Source organism: Impatiens glandulifera, chromosome 9 (genome assembly GCF_907164915.1).
Source record: "Impatiens glandulifera chromosome 9, dImpGla2.1, whole genome shotgun sequence".
Lineage (NCBI taxonomy): Eukaryota > Viridiplantae > Streptophyta > Magnoliopsida > Ericales > Balsaminaceae > Impatiens > Impatiens glandulifera.
This window is the reverse complement of record NC_061870.1, coordinates 1,721,993-1,743,111: the sequence shown is the minus strand read 5'-3', so window position 1 is coordinate 1,743,111 and position 21,119 is coordinate 1,721,993. Positions and strand designations below refer to the sequence as shown.

The 21,119-nt window shown below is 34.2% G+C and overlaps 2 protein-coding genes across 2 annotated transcripts; one reads left to right on the top strand and one right to left on the bottom strand.

The window, feature by feature from the left end:
- Positions 1 to 3,666: 3,666 nt before the first annotated feature.
- Positions 3,667 to 4,989, bottom strand: LOC124916588 (probable 2-oxoglutarate-dependent dioxygenase AOP1). Its single transcript, XM_047457320.1, has 3 exons — positions 4,594 to 4,989; positions 4,189 to 4,510; positions 3,667 to 4,029 (listed from the first exon to the last, which is right to left on the bottom strand). Exons 1-3 carry the CDS (start codon positions 4,962 to 4,964, stop codon positions 3,778 to 3,780), a joined length of 945 nt encoding a protein of 314 aa, XP_047313276.1. The 5' UTR covers positions 4,965 to 4,989; the 3' UTR covers positions 3,667 to 3,777.
- Positions 4,990 to 8,392: 3,403 nt separating this feature from the next.
- Positions 8,393 to 11,676, top strand: LOC124914378 (secreted RxLR effector protein 161-like). Its single transcript, XM_047454916.1, has 4 exons — positions 8,393 to 8,537; positions 8,729 to 8,826; positions 8,934 to 9,390; positions 11,618 to 11,676. Exons 1-4 carry the CDS (start codon positions 8,393 to 8,395, stop codon positions 11,674 to 11,676), a joined length of 759 nt encoding a protein of 252 aa, XP_047310872.1.
- The last annotated feature ends 9,443 nt before the right edge of the window (positions 11,677 to 21,119 follow it).

Here is a 21,119-nt window from a genome sequence, read left to right as displayed (position 1 = left end):
TGAATTCACTCGTAGATCGAAAAGGTCAATGGTACAATCAAGATATTATAATGATTTCATCTTAAATGTAAGTTTAAATGTTCTTATGCTAGAACATAATGACCTTCTACCTATAAGAAGAGAGTGACGGGTTCAAACTCTAATAAATGGCATGAGACCATTATATTCTAAATGGATTCGATGTATAAAAATAAAGTATAAGACTTGATAGATTTGCAAGATAGGGTAAAACCAAATGAGTTTTCAAACTCATAATTGACAATGTTGAAATTTATATATTTATAAGGTAAGGATAGTTACCAAAGGTTTATGATAAATTCATGGTATATACTATGAAGAGACATTTTCACTAGTTATCACTATTAGATCCATTAGGATAATTCTAGATATTGTCATATATAATGGATATGAGATATGTCAATGAATATCAAAATAATCTTTTTTAAATGATTTTGGAAAGAATATATGTACGTGATACAACATGAAGATTTTAAAGATTCAAATGATGCTTGAAAGACATGCATGTTTAAGTGATCAATTTATGGACTTAAGAAAGCATTATGGAGTCGGAACTTTTGATTTGATGAAAGGATCATAGAGTTTTATTTCATTAAATAAAAGATGATCCTTATATTTACAAAAAGTTTAGTGGGAGTAATGTAGTCTTCTTAGTCTTGTATGTGGGTGATATACAACTTATTGTGAATGAAATTTTGATGTTAAATTCTATAAATAAATGACTAAAAAATAGGATCCTTGTGTTTACAAGAAGTTTAGTAGAGTAAGTTAGAATTTTGAGTCTTGTATGTGGATGGCATACTACTTATTATGAATGACATTATGATGTTAGATTATTTAAATGAATGACTAAAAGAAATATTCTTCAATAAAATACTTGGGAAAATACTAGTATATACTTGAATTCAGATCTAGAGAGCTAGATTCAAGGACTTCTTAGATTGAGTAAAAAAACTTATATTGATAAGATTTTTGATAGATTCAAGATATAAGATTCTTAGAATCAATTTTATCCATTCAGCATGGTTTATATTTCAGCAAGATGTAGTGTTCTAAAATATTTTTTGAGTTTGAGAGTATGAAAAAGATTTTATATGCTTATTCTATAGGATCTATAATGTATGTCATGGTGTGTAATCGTTTGGATGTTGTATATGTTTTGAACATTGGTAGCATACAACAATAAAGTCTTGAAGAAGAATATTGGATTGCATCTAAGAATATCATGAAGTACTTGAGAAGGACCAAGAATGATTTCTTAATATATGGGGAGATGAAACTTGATCGTACAAGGCTATATTGATGCAAGCTTTTAGACAGATAGATATGACTTTGAGTCTCAATCGAATTATATCTTCATCCTTAATTGAGAAGTTGTGAGCTGGAAGAGCTCAAGACGTGATATAATAGATTCCACAATAAAGGCTCAGTATATTATTGTTAGTGTATCAACAAAGAAGGATGTTTGGATGAAGAAGTTTCGTCTGTTTTAAATGATTTTGTAAAGAAGATATATACATGACACAACATGAAGATTTTTAAGATTCAAATGATGCTAGAGAGACATGCAAGTTTAAGTGATCCATTTATGGACTTAAGAAAGCATTAAGGAGTCATAATTTTTGATTTGATGAAAAGATCAAAGAGTTTGATTTCATTAAATACAAAGATGATCCATATGTTTACAAGAAGTTTAGTGGGAGTAATGTAGTCTTCTTAGTCTTGTATGTGGATGAAATACTACTTATTATTGGGAATGACATTTTGATGTTAAATTATGTAAGTAAATGATTAAAGAAGATGATCCTTCTGTTTACAAGAAGTTTAATGGAGTAAGCTATCATTCTTAGTCTTGTATGTGGATGACATATTACTTATTATGATTGGCATTCTGATGTTAGATTCTCTAAATGAATGACTAAAAGAAATATTCTTCAATGAAAGACTTGGAAAATATACATACTTGAATTCAGATCTATAGAGCTAGATTTAAGGGCTTCTTAGATTAAGTCTAAGAACTTATATTGATAAGATTTTTGATAGATTCAAGATGAAAGATTCTTAGAATCAATTTTATCCATTCAACATGGTCTATATTTCAGCAAGATGTAGTGTTCTAAAATATTTGTTGAGTTTGAGAATATGAAAAAAATTATATATGCTTCTGCTCTAGGATCTATAATGTATGTCATAGTATGTAAACGTTTGGATGTTGCATATGTTTTGAACATTTGTAGCATACAACAATAAATTCTTGAAGAATAGTGGATTGCATCTAAGAATAACATGAAGTACTTGAGAAGGATCAAGAATGATTTCTTAATATATGCGGAGATGAAAATTTGATCGTACAAGGCTATATTGATGCACGCTTTCTGACAGATCGATATAATTTTGAGTCTCAATCGAATCATATATATCTTCATCCTTAATTGAGAAATTGTGAGTTGGAAGTGCTCAAGAAATGATATAGTAGATTTGACAACAAAGGCTCGGTATATTATTGTTAGTGTATCAACAAAGAAGGTAGTTTGGATGATGAAGTTCATAGATGAATTCGGTGTTGTTCCTAGATTTTCATTGTCGATATACATCTATTGTGACAACAATGATGTCATAGCCAAGGCAAAGGAAACGAGTTTAAATATATGTGTATGTATGATACATGTAAAACTCACCTACATTAATACTCTCCAAAAAAAGATTGTGGAGTTTTATTTTAAACCAAGATTAGTAGATTACCCAAAAATAAGTATGTGTGGTCTCACTTAATGATTGATATTCATTTGACACACTATTAAACGCTTTCAGACACACTATTAAACGCTTTCAATAAAAAGGAGTTATAGAAGCAATAGTTAGGAGTATCAAAAGTTGAGTGGGAACCATAGTCATACAAGATTGGAGAAGTCATACTGCTTTGTGTATATTGTGATACATTGAACATGAATGGTGTCTCGGCTACTTGAAGAACGTGTACTAAAAATGCATGGCCAATGCTCGAAAGGATTATTTGAATCATCCGTGTAATTGACAGTTCAAACTCAAAGTTCAAAAAAACATATTTCATAATATATATATATATATTATTATATCATCAAATAAGACATTAAGAAACAAAGATATCTTATATTGCACACTTTTATAAGGACAAGTAAGAGATTGAATGAATTATGTCCTTTAATTTAATGTGAAATGAGTAATTTTGGATATGACAATTATTGAAGATAATTTAATCCAATTATTCTAAGAGTCGTAGTGTTTTTAGAAGTCAACTACGATTAATTAATAAGAAAAAACTTATAATTTTTATAATTAGGTCATATGAGGTCACAATAGAGTTATCTGATTAGATATATAAGAAAATTTGGTTAATTATTAATAGATATAATAGATATTATTAAATATATATTCCTCAATAAATAACAATAATAATATCTTTTTAGTTTAGCATAAAAATCATGCGACTATATATTTAGATGTTGATATGAAACCGTTTATTTATTATTGACTGTGCAAAGGAAATAGTAATTTGAATTAATAATTATTCAAATTTTATTTTAATAAACTCTACTTTTCTCTAATACTTATTACTTCTTCATTGACTTTCCTTTTTATTTTCATTGGGAATTTTTACTTAAGACAATAATTTAGAACGCAATCATAAGTGTAAATCTATGACAAGATTCATTGATACGAACACAACATAACTATGAAAAAAACTAATGATTCATGCTTGAAAGAACAGAGAAATAGTTCTCATTCTGAAATGCCACAAAATTGCTTTGCAGTTGACTCATGGTGTTTTGCCTTGCCTTCGGCAAAGAATCGAAGTAAAGAATCATGATCAAAAGGCTTGAACTTCAAAGGATGATCGTTGTCAACTAGCTCATTCGGTATCTCAACTATTCCTTTAGGAATAGAAAACATACAAAGAGAATATCTTGCTTCATCTCCTCCTTTCATTATCACTTTATGTAAAGGAGCATGAACTCTTCCATTACTCCAAGCCTTGAATAAAATAAAAGACATAGATTAAACTTAGTGTATTCTGGCTTATATAATCAATATAAGTCTATCACAATATAAAACTCGTGAGTTCGAATTATCAAACTCGAACCATTTTACAAAAGAAAAAATAGATATAACCTTGACAAAATCAAGACTCACCAATAAACCATCACCAGCCATGACCACGAAGGAAGAAGGAGGGAAATTGACATCAATCCACTTGTTATCTTTTGTTCTTACCTCCAACCCGTTAACTTGATCTTGATGGAGAACGGTTATGAAACCTTTATCAGTATGAACATCAGCACCAACATTACTTTCGTTCTTTTGTGGTTGTCTATATCTCAAAAGTCGGAGAAGGTAAGTAGTTGAGTTAACGTGAGAATTGTAATACTTCTCCACATTGTAGCTTTCGAATATCATTCTCACAACCATTTGAGTCAGATCTGACACCACCTTTGTGTATGTTCTCATGTTTTCCCTGTTAAATTAAGAAGATTATTGAGAAAGACCTTTCATAAGTCATAACACTAATACAAATTCAAGTGGGAATTATGTTAAGACCAGAAACTTTGGTTTCCATTGGGCCACATGAGAGAAGTGAATCTCTTGACTGAATCAGGGCTAGCTGCATCTTCGATTCCCAAACTCTCAAGCAATGGAGCGGTTGGTCGGTTGGAAAAGTACCCATGAAAAGGTTTATCCGACACGTTTTTCGCCTTAGTTTCCAATGGAAGATCGAACAAATCTCTTAACGAATCAAACAAATCATTGGGTGAGATTTGGTTGTAAGTTGCAATGAAACAGCCATGATCTTCGAGTGCCCGTCGCACTTTCAGGGATGTCGAATGCCAACAACTCTTGCCTGGATTTGAATTTTCAACAGAAAAATCTATTGTGGGAAGGTAATTTGGTTGGATTATCAAAGGATCCATCCTTCTTTATAATTATAATGCAAGTAAAATAGTTTGATCTCTTCATATATATATAGAAATTACAAAACTATATATTATCTCTCTTTTATTTTCTTATTTGTCAAATGGATGTATTTCAAGGACACAATTATGATCCGATGGCTAGTTTATTGGACACGTTTGTTTTCTTTTGAGTAATTTGTATCCACAATGAGTGATGTATATGAATCACTGTCAGAGGTACCAACAGTAATCCACTTGCTACATAATTAATTACATATTTCTCTATATTTAATTATGCAATGACAGGAATGAAGATTTTATTTGATACGTTTAGTTTGAAAGTTGACATTGTTCATTATTTCAATAAAAACTATGTGCCACATGTCTCTTATTTATTGTATTCTTTTGTCGGACCACTAATATATATAATAATAACAATTTTAGGTATTAATTTGTCAAATTTTCTAATCAGTTTATTAGGAATGGCATTTTTAATCCCATTGAGTGAGACAGGTGGGAATAGAATCATTTCAAATAGTTAATGAGGAATGTATTTGACTGTCCTGGCTAACCATAACACTTCAAATTATAACATTAATTAAAGTATCACCAATATATTTATTATTTTCATTTTTTTTGGGTTGCGGAGTGTAAAGTTTCTATAATTAGAAAAAAAAAGCTGATAATCTCAATCTTTATAGTAATAATTTCTTACCAAGAAATCAAGTCTAATTGAATCTCAAATAATTATGTAGTTATAATGGTTAGATATATTATTTTTATTATCTTTATTAGCACTTAAGAGTATTTTAGTCTATTGTAATCACTAACTATATAAATTCTTTCATTACATTCAATTTATTTCATGTTTGCTATTAAGAAACCCTAGTCTTTTTCTCTTTATTTTATCATGGTATCAGAGCTTCCATTTATGGATTCTCTCTGTTCAACCTAAATCATTCATTCTACATCTTTTGATTTGAATATGGTGTTTGAGTCTGCAATCGTCAATGGTATTTTTCGTTTTCGCTTTCTTTTACACTAGCTGATTTAGTTTGGAAATTTGTATTTGTACCGCGTCGTGCCGAATCGTGTTGCGTCGTGCAATATTCGTTTTATTGTATTTGTATTGTCGTTTTTGGTATTTGTATTCGTGTTGCGTCGTGCCGCGTCATGTCGCATCGTGCCGTTTCATGCCATATTTATGTTGTTGTATTTGGGTTGTTGTCAGAGATTTGTATTCGTGCCGCATCGTGTTGTGTCGTGCAATATTTGTTGTTGCTGATTTGGGGTTGGTTAAACCAGGTCCTTATATAGTTTTACCAGTATTTGTGCTGTTGTATTTGGGTTGTCATTGGAGATTTGTACTCGTCTGATATTGGTAATACAATTACTGCTCCAACCATAGATCCATATATGTTTGAGAAGTTTAAACAGTTTAAGTAGTTCCTTGCCTCACAGACACATGCCATGCCTGCCTCCTTTCATAAAGGTTTGTCATCATCTGATAATTCAGGTAGATCGTCTCCCTTATGGATATTAGATTCAGGCGCATTTAATCATATGTCTCCTAATATTAACTCATTTGTGTCAGTCAATTCTGTTCCACTATCTTCCGTCATGACTGTTGATGGTACTCCAATGCCATTAGAAGGAATTGGTTATGTACATACATCTTGTTTTTCTCTCCCAAATGTCTATCATATTCCCCGTCTTTCTTTAAATCTTGTATCTGTTAGTCAATTGTATGATTCTGGTCTCACAGTTTTGTTTACTTCTTCCAATTGTTGTGTTAAGGACCCACAGTCACAAAAGGTGATTGGGACGGTCCGTAGGAAATGAAGACTTCATGTTTTAGATGAACTCAAAGTATCAAATGTTGTTGCCTCCAACAATGACTTGTCATCATTTCGTTTGAATAGTTCATCTTCGTATTTTACCGTTGGCATTCTCGTTTGGGTCATGTTTCTGGATCTCATTTAAAGTTTTTAGTGTCTACTGGAGCTTTGGGTAGTTTAGAAAGTCATGACATTTCTGATTGGTGTGGTTGCAAATCGGCTAATTTTTCAGTATTGCCTTTTTATAAAAGTGTTTCTTTTTTCACTGCTCCATTTGATCTCGTGCATTCTGATGTGGGGACCTTCTCCTGTTTCTTCTAAAGGAGGTTTTCGATATTATGTTTTGTTTATTGATGACTTCACTCGTTATACTTGAGTTTATCTAATGAAACGCAGGTCTGAATTTCTTACTATAGTCACCAATTTTCGAGCTCTTGTGAGAACCTAACATTCTTCAGTCATTAAATGTTTTAGGTTTAATTTGGGAGGTGAATACACTTCCAATGATTTCTCTCAGTTACTTGTCTCTGATGGTACAATTCATCAAACCTCATGTACTAACACTCCTCAACAAAATGGTGTGGCTGAAAGAAAACATCGTCATCTTGTTGAAACAGCTCATTCTTTTATGTTATCAGCTGAGGTTCTTAGTGTGTTTTGGGGGGAAGCAGTTCTTACCGCTGCTCATGTAATAAATAGAATCCTAATATCTCATAATTCAGGTTTGTCCACTTTTGAAAAATTATATGGTCATTCACCTGATTATTCCTCATTGCATGTTTTCGGTTGTATTTGTTTCCTCCTTCGACCACATGTTAAACGTAATAAGTTATCTCCCTAGTTTGCCTTATGTGTCTTTCTGTTGGTCAAGATGGGTATCGTTGTTTTGATCCAGTTTGTCAAAAATTATATGTTTCGAGTCATGTTGTGTTTTTAGAGCACATTTCATTCTTCTTTGTTCCTACTAGTTCAAATCATATGACTCAAGCAGATCTAGTTCGTATTGATCCCTTTGACACTAAGCTCGATGAATATATATCTGATACTTTAGTTCACGATACTTTGGTTCACAATACATCCACCTCCTATGTCCCTACTCCTACGACCACCCAAATTCTGGATGAGATTGCGGATCCTCTTGCTAGTCTATCTGATACTTTGGTTCACGATACATCCACCTCCCATGTCCCTACTCCTACGACCATCCAATTGCCGGATGAGATTGAGGATCCTCCTCACCGTCACTCCACTCGCATTCGTAAGTCTACTAAACTTTCCGATTTTAAGTACTCCTTTTATTTTACTTCATTTGCTTTCTTTGTCACTCATGTTCATCATTTTTCCGAGCCTTCATCCTATAAGGAGGCAGTTCGTGATCCCCTTTGGCAGACTGCTATGGCTGAGGAACTCACTGCTTTACATCAGACTCATACATGAGATTTGGTTTCAATACCATCTGGAAAACATGACATTGGCTCTCGTTGGGTTTACAAGATTAAAACAAAATCAGATGGTTCTATTTAACGATATAAGGATTGACTTGTTGCTAAAGGCTATTCTCGAAAATATGGCATGCATTATGAGGAAACATTTGCTCCTCTTGCGAAAATGACAATTGTTGGCACTTTGATTGTTGTTGTTACGGTTTGCCAATGGAAAATCGATCAAATGGATGTGAAGAATGCTTTCTTGAATGGTGACCTTCATGAAGAAGTTTATATGATGCCTCCCCCGGGTGTTCCTCATCAACTTGGTAAAGTTTGCAAACTTTGTAAAGCTCTTTATGGTCTCAAACAAGCACCACATGTCCGGTTTAAAAAATTCTCTATGGTGATCACTTCGCTTGGCTTTCTTCCTATTCCCATGATTCGACTTTATTTGTCAAGCGTACAACAGCAGGACGCATTCTTCTATCCTTGTATGTTGATGATATGATGATTACAGGTAATGATCATGATGTTATTGAATCATTGAAGTCTAAGTTAACACACTCATTCGTTATGAAAGATTTAAGCATGCTATGTTATTTTTTGGGAATTGAGGTAGCTTATTCTCTAAAAGGTTATCTCTTATCTCAATTTAAGTACATTGCTGATTTGTTTGAGCGTGTTAGACTAACTGACAACGAATTGTTGATACACCCCTTAAGACCAATGCTAGATACTCTCCGTCCGATGGCACTCCTTTGGAGGATTATGGTCTTTATCGTACCATTGTTGACAGCTTGGTTTATCTTATTGTAACTCGCCCAAACATTGCGCATGTAGTTCATGTGGTTAGTCAGTTTGTCACTGCCCCTACTACAGCTCATTGGGATGATGTTCTTCGTATTCTCAAGTATCTTCATGGCACTCAATTTCATAGTCTCATGTTTCCTTCCACGCCTTCATTAAAGTTGCGTGCCTACTCTGATGCGGATTGGGCTGGTGATTCTACGGACCGCAAGGCGACCACTGGATATTGTATTTTTATCGGTGATTCGCTTATTTCATGGAATAGCAAGAAACAAGATGTCATATGTCGGTCTTCTACAGAAGCTGAGTATCGTGTCATGACCTCGTCTACCTGTGAAATTGTTTGGTTACACAGATTACTTACTAATATGGGTATTTTTCTTTCTCACCCTACTCCGCTACATTACGATAATAAAGTGCTATCTAGATTGCACAGAATTCTGTCTTTCATTAGCGAACCAAACATATCGAGATTGTTTGTTATGTCACTCGTCATCATCTTCAAACTCACACCATCACTTTGCCATTCGCTTCTTCTTCCTTGTAGATTGCTGATATATTTACAAAAGCACATTCGATTTCACGCTTTCGTTTTCTGACTGACAAACTCTCAATGCATATTGTTGTTGCATCGTGAGTTTGAAAGGGGATGTTAGATATATTAGTTTTATTATCTTTATTAGCATTTAAGGGTATTTTACTCTATTATAATCACTAACTATATAAACTATTTCATTACATTCAGTTTATTTTTTTATTTTTTTATTTTTGGGAAAAACGACATAGCGTCATTTTATTAAAAATTCCCGAAAATGGGGAAAAAACCACGAATTTAAGAGATCATTCTAGATAGGCATAGAATGATTTTGAAGTCGTAACATTCTGAATAAAAGCTAAAAAACCAAAAATAAATTATCTGATTACAATGCTTTCAATTCTAGTGAGTTTAAAAAATGGTAAATTTCAGTTCCTACAGATATTTCAGTTGTCCTCCGTGCTTGGAATTTTTCTCCACGTTCCCGCGAGGGCGCTGCAATCCGATAAAATATTTTCCCATAACTCTTCAATGCCTGCGGGTTCTGCCATATACCCTTGCATTCCATTTTTTCCAAATGTTATACACCACTACTCCAAAGTTGCACTTAAACACGATTGTTCCAAATCTATTTCCCTTGGCTTTAAGTAGTACTACATCTTTGATTTCATTCCATTCGCTCGGGAAACTGATCAGATTCAGGCTTTTATAGAATCTGTCTCAAAGCTCCGAAGTAATACATCAGCTCCCGAATAGGTGATTTATGGTTTCTTCATTTTCTCTACATAAAAGACAACTCGCGTTCGGGATGCTCATATACTTGCTAATACATTCAGTTTATTTTATGTTTGCTAATAAGAAACGCTAGCATTTCTCTCTTTATTTTATCAATACTAAGTTCAAATGATAAGAGAAATAAATAAGAAAAGAGTTTCTAAAATTTTAATTTAAAAAATATATCACTTGTAACTATTTTATTTTAAATATTATTTCAATTTTGAATAGCTTAAATAATAAAAGATTTAAAACTAACATGAGGTTTGAATTCTTTTTCATTAAACACATGGATTGAAATGTATAATGATAGTAGGTGTGCTAACGTATTCTCAATGTTAAATTGTTAGTTTTTAAAAAGGTTAATGCAATATTATATGAATGATAGTTGTTTAAGTATATATAATGACAAAAATAATACAAAATTAGAGTGTTCATTTTGTCATCAAATACAACCGATTAACAATTGAGGATCAACAAGGAAAACATAAGCCAAAAATATTTACAAATGATCAAATATAACATAAAATCAATATTTAATAAGCTCAAAGATTTTCAAGAAGATCAATGAGTTCACTGACTGACTGTCTCCACCGGTTTTCCAAATGAGATCTCCCCAATCGTCATAGTAATAGTATGGTAGAGTAAATTCATTGGTCGACCGCGATCATTGAACTTCATATGGTTCATTTCAAGCAAAATAGTCCACCAGAAAATAATCGGGATGGGAACCCATCGACTCAATTCGATCGAACTCACAATTTTTATCCAGTCATCCCACCAATTAACGATTGACTCAAGCATCACCCATTTAATGTTAATCATATTCCAAAGTAGGCTACAAATTGTAGCCACTCCTTTGTAATGAAAAAGCAAGTGATGTGTCGTCTCCACATCTTCATAACACATTCTACAACCACTAACTATATTGCACCATTTTTTCATTCATTTATCTTCCATCAAGATCTCTCAATGCATGACACTCCATCCAAAAAATAATATTTTTGAAGGGAATTTAAAATCCCACAAACTCTCCCATAAGAAGTCATATGGAACAATCTCAACAAATAATGTATAACAATCACTAACCTTAAAGGAATTCATGTCTTTCAACGTAAAATATCACGCAAAGAAGAAATCCCCGCCTTATTCCCCTAAAAGAAACATTTTTTAATGTAATTAGTGTTAAATGGTTATATGCAAGGATCTAATTGTTTTTTCAACTTTGTGTTTGTGTGTGTGTAGACAGATAGATAAAGAATGAGATGTTTCTATCTATATTGCATCTAGGTGAGGGAATCTTGGAGGTCGACGTCCAATGGGAGGGACGAGATACACTAGAGACTTGATACACTAGAGGCTATTGAAGTTACCAAATGAAAGAGGAGCAATATAAGTTCTTTAACATTACTTTATAAATTAGTAATGAAAGTAATAATAATAATACAGAAAAGTATTTGAATAATACGTGCAAATTCATAACGAGATAAAATTATAGACAAATGAAGAAAACTTTCAATATACTATTAAATGTAGGTAACAATATGAGATTAGATAAAAATAACAATTTAGTTCTTCTAATGAAAACCTCACCATATATTTAAATGTAACATGACTGGGCATATAACCATTACACATGATTTATAGCCATCGAGAATACACTTCACAAATTCATGTCTCCAATTTTTCATGAGCTTACACAAAAAGAAAACAACAAAATTTCAAATTGGAATAACTAGAAGAAATATTATAGCATAACTATGTTGGGTCAAATTATTTTGACTAAGTGTTGAAATAATTTAACCACTGATATTTTGATGATGAAATAACTTATAAGTTTTGATACAGGTGTATTGAGATAATATGTTATAAGACTTGGATCTAATGAGTATCATTAGACCGATTTTGGCTTTCATTGCATAAAATTAGACTTACAGTCTAACTCATCGGAGTTAGACGTGTAGTCTAATGGACGTGTAAAAAATTAGACGGTTGGTCTAATGAATACACGGAATTAGACGTAAGTCTAATAGAATTAGACATACAGTCTAACTCATCGGAGTTAGACGTGTAGTCTAATAGATGTAAAGAATTAGACGGATGGTCTAATGAATACACGGAATTAGACGTAAGTCTAATAGAATTAGACGTACAGTCTAACTCATCGGAGTTAGACGTGTAGTCTAATAGATGTAAAGAATTAGATGCATGGTCTAATGAATACACAGAATTAGACGTAAGTCTAATAAAATTAGACGTACAGTCTAACTCATTGGAGTTAGACGTGTAGTCTAATAGATGTAAAGAATTAGACGCATGGTCTAATGAATACACGGAATTAGACGTAAGTCTAATAGAATTAAATGTACAGTCTAACTCATCGGAGTTAGACGTGTAGTCTAATAGATGTAAAGAATTAGACGGATGGTCTAATGAATACACGGAATTAGACGTAAGTCTAATAGAATTAGACGTACAGTCTAACTCATCGGAGTTAGACGTGTAGTCTAATAGATGTAAAGAATTATACGCAAGTCTAATGAATACACGGAATTAGACGTGCAGTCTAATGGTTATTGAATAATTAGACGTGTGGTCTAATTAATGAAAGTTAGACGTGCGTTTAACTCCTTCAGACAAGTCTGAGGTAGAACCGGAATTAGACGTGCAGTCTAACTTAGTGGAATTAGACGTGCAGTCTAATGGGTATTGAATAATTAGACGTGTGGTCTAATTAATGAAAGTTAGACGAGCGTCTAACTCCTTCAAACAAGTCTGAGGTAGAACCGGAATTAGACGTGTAGTCTAACTCAGTGGAGTTAGACGTGCAGTCTAATGGTTATTGAATAATTAGACGTGTTGTCTAATTAATGAAAGTTAGACGTGCGTCTAACTCCTTCAGACAAGTCTGAGGTAGAACCGGAATTAGTCGTGCAGTCTAACTCAGTGGAATTAGACATGCAGTCTAATGATTATTGGATAATTAGACGGGTAGTGTAATTAGTGAAAGTTAGACGTGCGTCTAACTCCTTCTAACAAGTCTGAGGTAGAATCGGAATTAGACGTGCACTCTAACTCAGTGGAATTAGACGTGCAGTCTAAGGGTTATTAGATAATTAGATGGGTAGTCTAATTAGTGAAAGGTAGACGTGCGTCTAACTCCTTCAGACAAGTTTGAGGTAGAACCGGAATTAGACGTGCAGTCTAACTCAGTGGAGTTAGACGTGCAGTCTAATGGTTATTGTAATTAGACGTGAGTCTAATTCTATTAGACCAGGCGGTCTAATAGACGTTTTCTGTTAGAAGGAGATGACTTATTTCATTAGACTAATTTTCACAATCCGTCTAACTAAAATACGTCTAATTTTCAGTTTAAGCAGTACGCTTGAATCTAGCATTTCTCCTACCCACGTGCTATAGTTGTACCCTACTCCTACTCCACTTTCTAGTGAAGATTAGTACAACAAATATATGCATCCAATCAAGGAATGCCACGTAAGAGAATTTTCCTCACATTACTTGTTTTGCAGGTACATCCCTGATGGAATATTCGGCGCACTACTAGTGATGTACGTCCATGATCCTTATGCTCAGAACCTGCTGTGTACAATGGAGGCTTTCCAATGGAAGAGTGCCACGTATCAATCTTGAAGATTCTACCGTTAGCTCCTGCTCAGTATTTAACAAATCTCATAGACAACGGACAATCTTCCTTAACAAGTCGAACGAACAAGCAATCTGATTTTGCAGAGAGAGAAACTACTCAATCATCTTGCTTACTGAACTGTGAAGCTTCTTTCTGATTGTACTGTGTGTGAATCGAGAGAGAGAGCTAGAATCAAAACACCTTTAGCTGAGTGATATTCTTCATCTTGTAATTGAACAGAAAGTGTTCTGTTTAATAGTGAGTTAAGTGTGTGTAAACTGTATTTGATTCTAATCATCTTATAGTGAATCCTTCCGGTGGTTGGATGAAGGGGTGACGTAGGAGAGTTTCTCCGAACATCCATAAACAAACTGTTGTGTTCTTCATTTCTATCATCTTTTCATATTTCATCTTGTGCTTCAAACCCAAGTAAACAATTCCGCCTTGAATCCATTTCAAGTGTTTACACAAGTTTGCGTAGAATAGAAAGCGAATTAAATCCCTAATAGGATTTCTTTCAAAATGTTTTTCATAAGCCTTCATCCTTAGCCAGACCCCAGTCTCTATCGATAAAGCTGATCCTATCAATTGGTATCAAAGTCTTGTTTCTATTCTCAAGCATCAAGAACCCAAAGCATGTCTTGCATTAATGAAATTCCTCTTCTGTCAAAGAACAACTACGATTGTTGGATGATAAGGATGCAAGCTCACTTGGCTGCTATTGACTATGATATGTGGAGTGTTATCACCGATGGCCCCATAAAGATTTCAAAGCCAAAAAGTGAGTGGACTACTGAAGAAAAGGTGACCAACAACATGGATAATGTTGCTAAGAATTTTCTATTCCAGTCACTCAACATGAATATGTTCTGTGAGATCAAGTCATGTTCCACTGCAAAAGAAATATGGGATAAGCTCAACCAGATCTACGGTGTAAACTCTCAAGAAAAGAAGAACCAGAAAGCATTCATTTGCAGTCAGAACAAGTCCAGATGGGCTGACAGCGATACTGAGGAGTCTCCCGCTGAAAAAGAGAATGAAGCTGTAACATGTCTGATGACAGATGACCAATATAAGGATAGGTTTGAAATGAGCATGATGGGAGAACTTACATTCTTCCTTGGGCTTCAGATCCGTCAGCTGGAAAACGGAACTCTCATCAACCAGGCCAAATACACCAAAGAATTGTTAAAGAAGTTTGGTTTAGAGAACTGTTCTACAGAAGCTACTCCAATGAGTTCTTCAGTTAAATTGGATAAATATGAAGGTGGCCAAAGTGTCGATGTAACAGCATATAGAGGACTCATCGGTTCTTTGCTATATGTAACTACTAGCAGGCCAGACATTCAATTTGCTGTTGGTGTTTGTGACAGATTTCAGGCTGATCCCAAACTCTCTCATTTTACTGCTGCTAAACGTATTCTTAAATACTTAAAGGGAACTCAAAATGTGGGACTGTGGTATCCGAAGGATTCCAGTTTCAATTTAATTAGTTTCTCAGATGCAGATTATGCAGGATGCAAAATTGATAGAAAAAGTACAAGTGGAACTTGCCAGTTCCTTGGAGATCGTCTAATCACATGGTTCAGCAAGAAGCAGACGTCGGTCGCCACGTCTACAACAGAAGCAGAGTATCTTGCAGCTGGTAGTTGTTGCTCTCAAGTTTTGTGGATTCAACAACAGCTCAGAGACTATGGAATTGAGGCTGATGAATCTCCAATTTTCTGTGACAACACAAGTGCTATTGTAATCTCCTACAACCCTGTTCTGCATTCTCGGACAAAGCACATTGAAATCAGGCATCATTTCATCCGAGAACACGTCAATCAGAAGCAAATTCGTCTTGAACATGTTCTTACCGATCAACAAACTGCGGACATTTTCACGAAACCTCTACCGGAAGCTAAGTTTTCTCATTTTAGAAACATGCTAGGTCTTTTTGATCTTGATTGACAAAATTACATGCATAAATTGAGGGGGAACTTATTGTTCAAAATGCAACTGAACAGATATGAAAGACGGAGGTCTTAATTTGTCATAAGGATTCAGAGTTTTAAGAAACACAGCTACTTAGACTCTCATCTACCTTAGCAGTTTCACCTTTATATGAAATCATTGTCTTGGTTATTTTAACCTGCTTGGTTAGACAGATGCTTCTATTAGACGGACACGTGTAATAGACGTTAGATATTTTTACGTCATGAGCAAGAGGATGCTCACGTCTAATCAGACACGCGTGTCTCACGTGATGTTATAGCATAATTAGACGTACACGTCTAATAGACTGATTTTCAAAAAGAAGTTGAAAATGTGAAAAGGAAAATAAAACGTCTAACTACTGGTGTAATTAGACTCTTCATCTTCTGGCTTTTCGGACAGCTGTCTTTTAATGATTTCTGTTTAAGGCTTCTTTCTCACCAAAAAATAAATCAGTCATTCCTAAAAAGAATTGAAGACAGATGTCTCTCAATATGCAAGGAATGACTAATATTTCTGACAACTTTTGCTTGTACACTTAGTATTAAACGTTTTGTTTCATGCTAACATTAAATGCTGTGTTTATTGGGAGCTGTCTTTTGAAGTTCTTGACGGTAGGAACAATCATTAGTTTTCTTCTACATGATTAAAACCCTGATATTGATAGGATCATTCACTCTAAAAGATAGAAGATCCTTGAAATCAATCTCTCTCTTTCTCTCTTTAGAAGTCGAATCGTTCAAACCCTTGTTCATCAAATCATAATGCTGCCTTTCCGACCAAAATCGATTCAAGTGGATTTTAAATCCATATCCACTCTATAATCCCCAAGTATGCATAGGATGTTCGAATCGTTAAAAGCTTCTGGGCTGAGAAGATTCCTCACCCCTCATGAAACCTATCACGAACAGCTGGTTAACAAATTCTTCGAAACCGCTAGCTTCTATCAAGACAGTGTTATTGCTGGAGCAGTAATGGGACAGATGGTCTGTATTTCAGAAGAATCTTTTGGTGCGTTTTTCCATCTCCCAAAAGAACGTATTGATGATTTCTCGACCACTCCTCCTAACCTAATGATTACGATGATGAAAGTCTTTTCCGATTCCCCTGAAGTAGATATTCATGGAAAGAAAAACCTCCTGAAGGTTGAACATGCTCTCTTAAGCGATATCATATCGAAATACCTTCTGTCTAAAGAAACTTCTTACAAGTATTGTACGAAAGTCTTTCAGATAACCGTGGCTATCACTAAGGGTGTTCCTGTGAACTAGACAAGCTTTCTCTTTGGGAATCTTGTCAGAATGGTTGTTGCTCGGAAGAAGATTTTCGGATTTGATGGTTCTCTCAGCTCTCTTCTTTGTTTTCTCCTGAACGAACCCGGTAAGAGCTTTCCCCTTCCTTCTAAGATCCTGAACTACCAAAAAGTGGTAGATTACATTCAAAGGGTGGAAACGCTCAAATCTAAGAAAAGAAAAATAGAAGACTCCATATCCTCTCTAACTGCAGTCTTAGAGATCTTTTAGGTTGAAGTCTATCCTTTCCAGAAGTCATGACCAGGAAGAAGAAGAAGAAGAATAGTGATTAAATGTCTTTTTGAAGTTATTTTGAATGTTTTCACGATGTTTTTGGTAAACTTATTCTGGTTACATTGAACAATGTTTTGAGTGTTTCTTCTCAAAACACTCACATGTGATTAACTTAGATGTTTTTGAATGATTACTTGCATGCTTTTTGTTTATTTGTATGATGAATGCATGTTTTGATATATGTATGCAGGTCTGCAATTTCTTCATCAAAAAGGGGGAAATTGTTGGGTCAAATTATTTTGACTAAGTGTTGAAACTATTTAACCACTAATATTTTGATGATGAAATAACTTATGAGTTTTGATAGAGGTGTATTGAGACAATATGTTATAAGACTTGGATCTAATGAGTATCATTAGACCGATTTTGGCTTTCATTGCATAAAATTAGACTTATAGTCTAACTCATCGGAGTTAGACGTGTAAAGAATTAGACGGATGGTCTAATGAATACACGAAATTAGATGTAAGTCTAATAGAATTAGACGTACAGTCTAACTCATCGGAATTAGACGTGTAGTCTAATAGATGTAAAGAATTAGACGGATGGTCTAATGAATACACGGAATTAGACGTAAGTCTAATAGAATTAGACGTACAGTCTAACTCATCGGAGTTAGACGTGTAGTCTAATAGATGTAAAGAATTATACGCATGGTCTAATGAATACACGGAATTAGACGTAAGTATAATAAAATTAGACGTAAAGTCTAACTCATCGGAGTTAGACGTGTAGTCTAATAGATGTAAAGAATTAGACGCATGGTCTAACGAATACACGGAATTAGACGTAAGTCTAATAGAATTAGATGTGCAGTCTAACTCATCAGAGTTAGACGTGTAGTCTAATAGATGTAAAGAATTATACGCAAGTCTAATGAATACACGGAATTAGACGTGCAGTCTAATGGTTATTGAATAATTAGACGCGTGGTCTAATTAATGAAAGTTAGACGTGCGTCTAACTCTTTCAGACAAGTCTGAGGTAGAACCGGAATTAGACGTGCAGTCTAACTCAGTGGAATTAGACGTGCAGTCTAATGGTTATTGATAATTAGACGTGTGGTCTAATTAATGAAAGTTAGACGTGCGTCTAACTCCTTCAGACAAGTCTGAGGTAGAACCGGAATTAGACGTGCAGTCTAACTCAGTGGAGTTAGACGTGCAGTCTAATGGTTATTGAATAATTAGACGTGTGGTCTAATTAATGAAAGTTGGACGTTCGTCTAACTCCTTCAGACAAGTCTGAGGTAGAACCGGAATTAGACGTGCAGTCTAACTCAGTGGAGTCAGACGTGTAGTCTAATGGTTATTGAAAATTAGACGTGTGGTCTAATTAATGAAAGTTAGACGTGCGTCTAACTCCTTCAGACAAGTCTGAGGTAGAACCGGAATTAGACGTGCAGTCTAACTCAGTGGAGTTAGACGTGCAGTCTAATGGTTATTGGATAATTAGACGAGTAGTCTAATTAGTGAAAGTTAGACGTGCGTCTAACTCCTTCAGACAAGTCTGAGGTAGAACCGGAATTAGACGTGCAGTCTAACTTAGTGGAGTTAGACGTGTAGTCTAATGGTTATTGTAATTAGACGCGAGTCTAATTCTATTAGACTAGACGGTCTAATAGATGTTTTTCTGTTAGAAGAAGATGACTTATTTCATTAGACTGATTTTCACAATCCGTCTAACTAAAATACGTCTAATGCTCAGTTTAAGCAGTACGCTTGAATCTAGCATTTCTCCTACCCACGTGCTATAGTTGTACCCTACTCCTGCTCCACTTTCTAGTGAAGATTAGTACAACAGTTATATGCATCCAATCAAGGAATGCCACGTAAGAGAATTTCCTCACATTACTTGTTTTGCAGGTACATCCCTGATGGAATATTCGGCGCACTACCAGTGATGTACGGCCACGATCCTTGTGCTCAGAACCTGTTGTGTACAATGGAGGCTTTCCAATGGAAGAGTGCCACGTATCATTCTTGAAAATTTGACCGTTAGCTCCTGCTCAATATTTAAGAAATCTCAAGGACAACGGACAATCTGCCTTAACAAGTCGAACGAACAAGCAATCTGATTTTGTAGAGAAAAACTACTCAATCATCTTGCTTACTGAACTGTGAAGTTTCTTTCTGATTGTACTATGTGTGAATCGAGAGAGAGAGAGCTAGAATCAAAACACCTTTAGCTGAGTGATATTCTTCATCTTGTAATTGAACAGAAAGTGTTCTGTTCAATAGTGAGCTAAGTGTGTGTGTAAACTGTATTTGATTCTAATCATCTTATAGTGAATCCTTCCGGTGGTTGGAAGAAGGGGTGACGTAGGAGAGTTTCTCCAAACATCCATAAACAAACTGTTGTGTTCTTCATTTCTGTCATCATTTCATATTTCATCTTGTGCTTCAAACCCATGTAAACAGTTCCTCCTTGAATCATTTTCAAGTGTTTACACAAGTTTGCGTAGAATAGAAAGCGAATTAAATCCCTAACAAAATTTCTTTCAAACTGTTTTTCATAAGCCTTCATCCTTAGCCAGACCCCAGTCTCTATCGATAAAGCCGATCCTATCAAACTATTATAGGAGACAATCCAAAAAATAGAGTTATTATAGACTTACGAAAAAAATGAAGAACACATTTCGACTGGACTCGAAGAAAAAAAAAGAAAAAAAAAGTAATATGTAGCTAAAGAAAATTGAACTAGAATATGATTTACAAAATTGTCACAATAGTCATGAGACAATTATTTTTAAAATGTTGGGATATATATACAACTTTGATAGGTAATAAATTTGTTTTATAGTGGATGAACTTCGGCCCTTTACAATAGTTGACGAGAAAACAAACTAAAGTTATAGTTTCAATCTTAAACGATTTTGGAAAACCATCATTAAGGAGGTTATAACGCACCTTCTCTATCAAATTATCATTCAGAATCTTATAATACACCTTCTATATTAAAATCATATTCATCATCTCTCACACCATTATTTTGTGAATTATTTGACATTATGTGATGTCTCGCGATTCCTTCGCTTCATATAAAAAACACGGTCACTATTATATACAAATGTCTTATTGGCTTTTGGTATACTTCACAATCAAAGTGTTCTATTTTTTTAAATATGGATTCAAACTTGTTTAGAGAAATCATTGATAATTAAATATACAATAGTCACATTCCATAGAAAACACTTTGATGGCTCAATGTTCATAAAGCTTCAATTTGTCAATATTTTGCCTACAAAAAGACTTTGTTTGTTTAACTTAGTAATGTCATTGTCACTCTCATATGGTATATGTCACAATTGAGTGACATCATCATCAATAACAAAGAGACGACAACAACATCGTCTATAACTGTAGAGTCATTTAGAAATTGTCGTACTTTATTTTCCCTTAATCATGATAAGGACACCTAGCCTTTATGACATTACCTTCACTAGTTTACTTGTACCATTTTTTGAATCGAGAATTATAAGTGATTTACGATTTTTTTTCAATCAAAATTATGTCTCACATCACCAAGTATCTGAACAACTCTTCAAACGTCTAAATTTTTATAATTCATATACCAACGACCT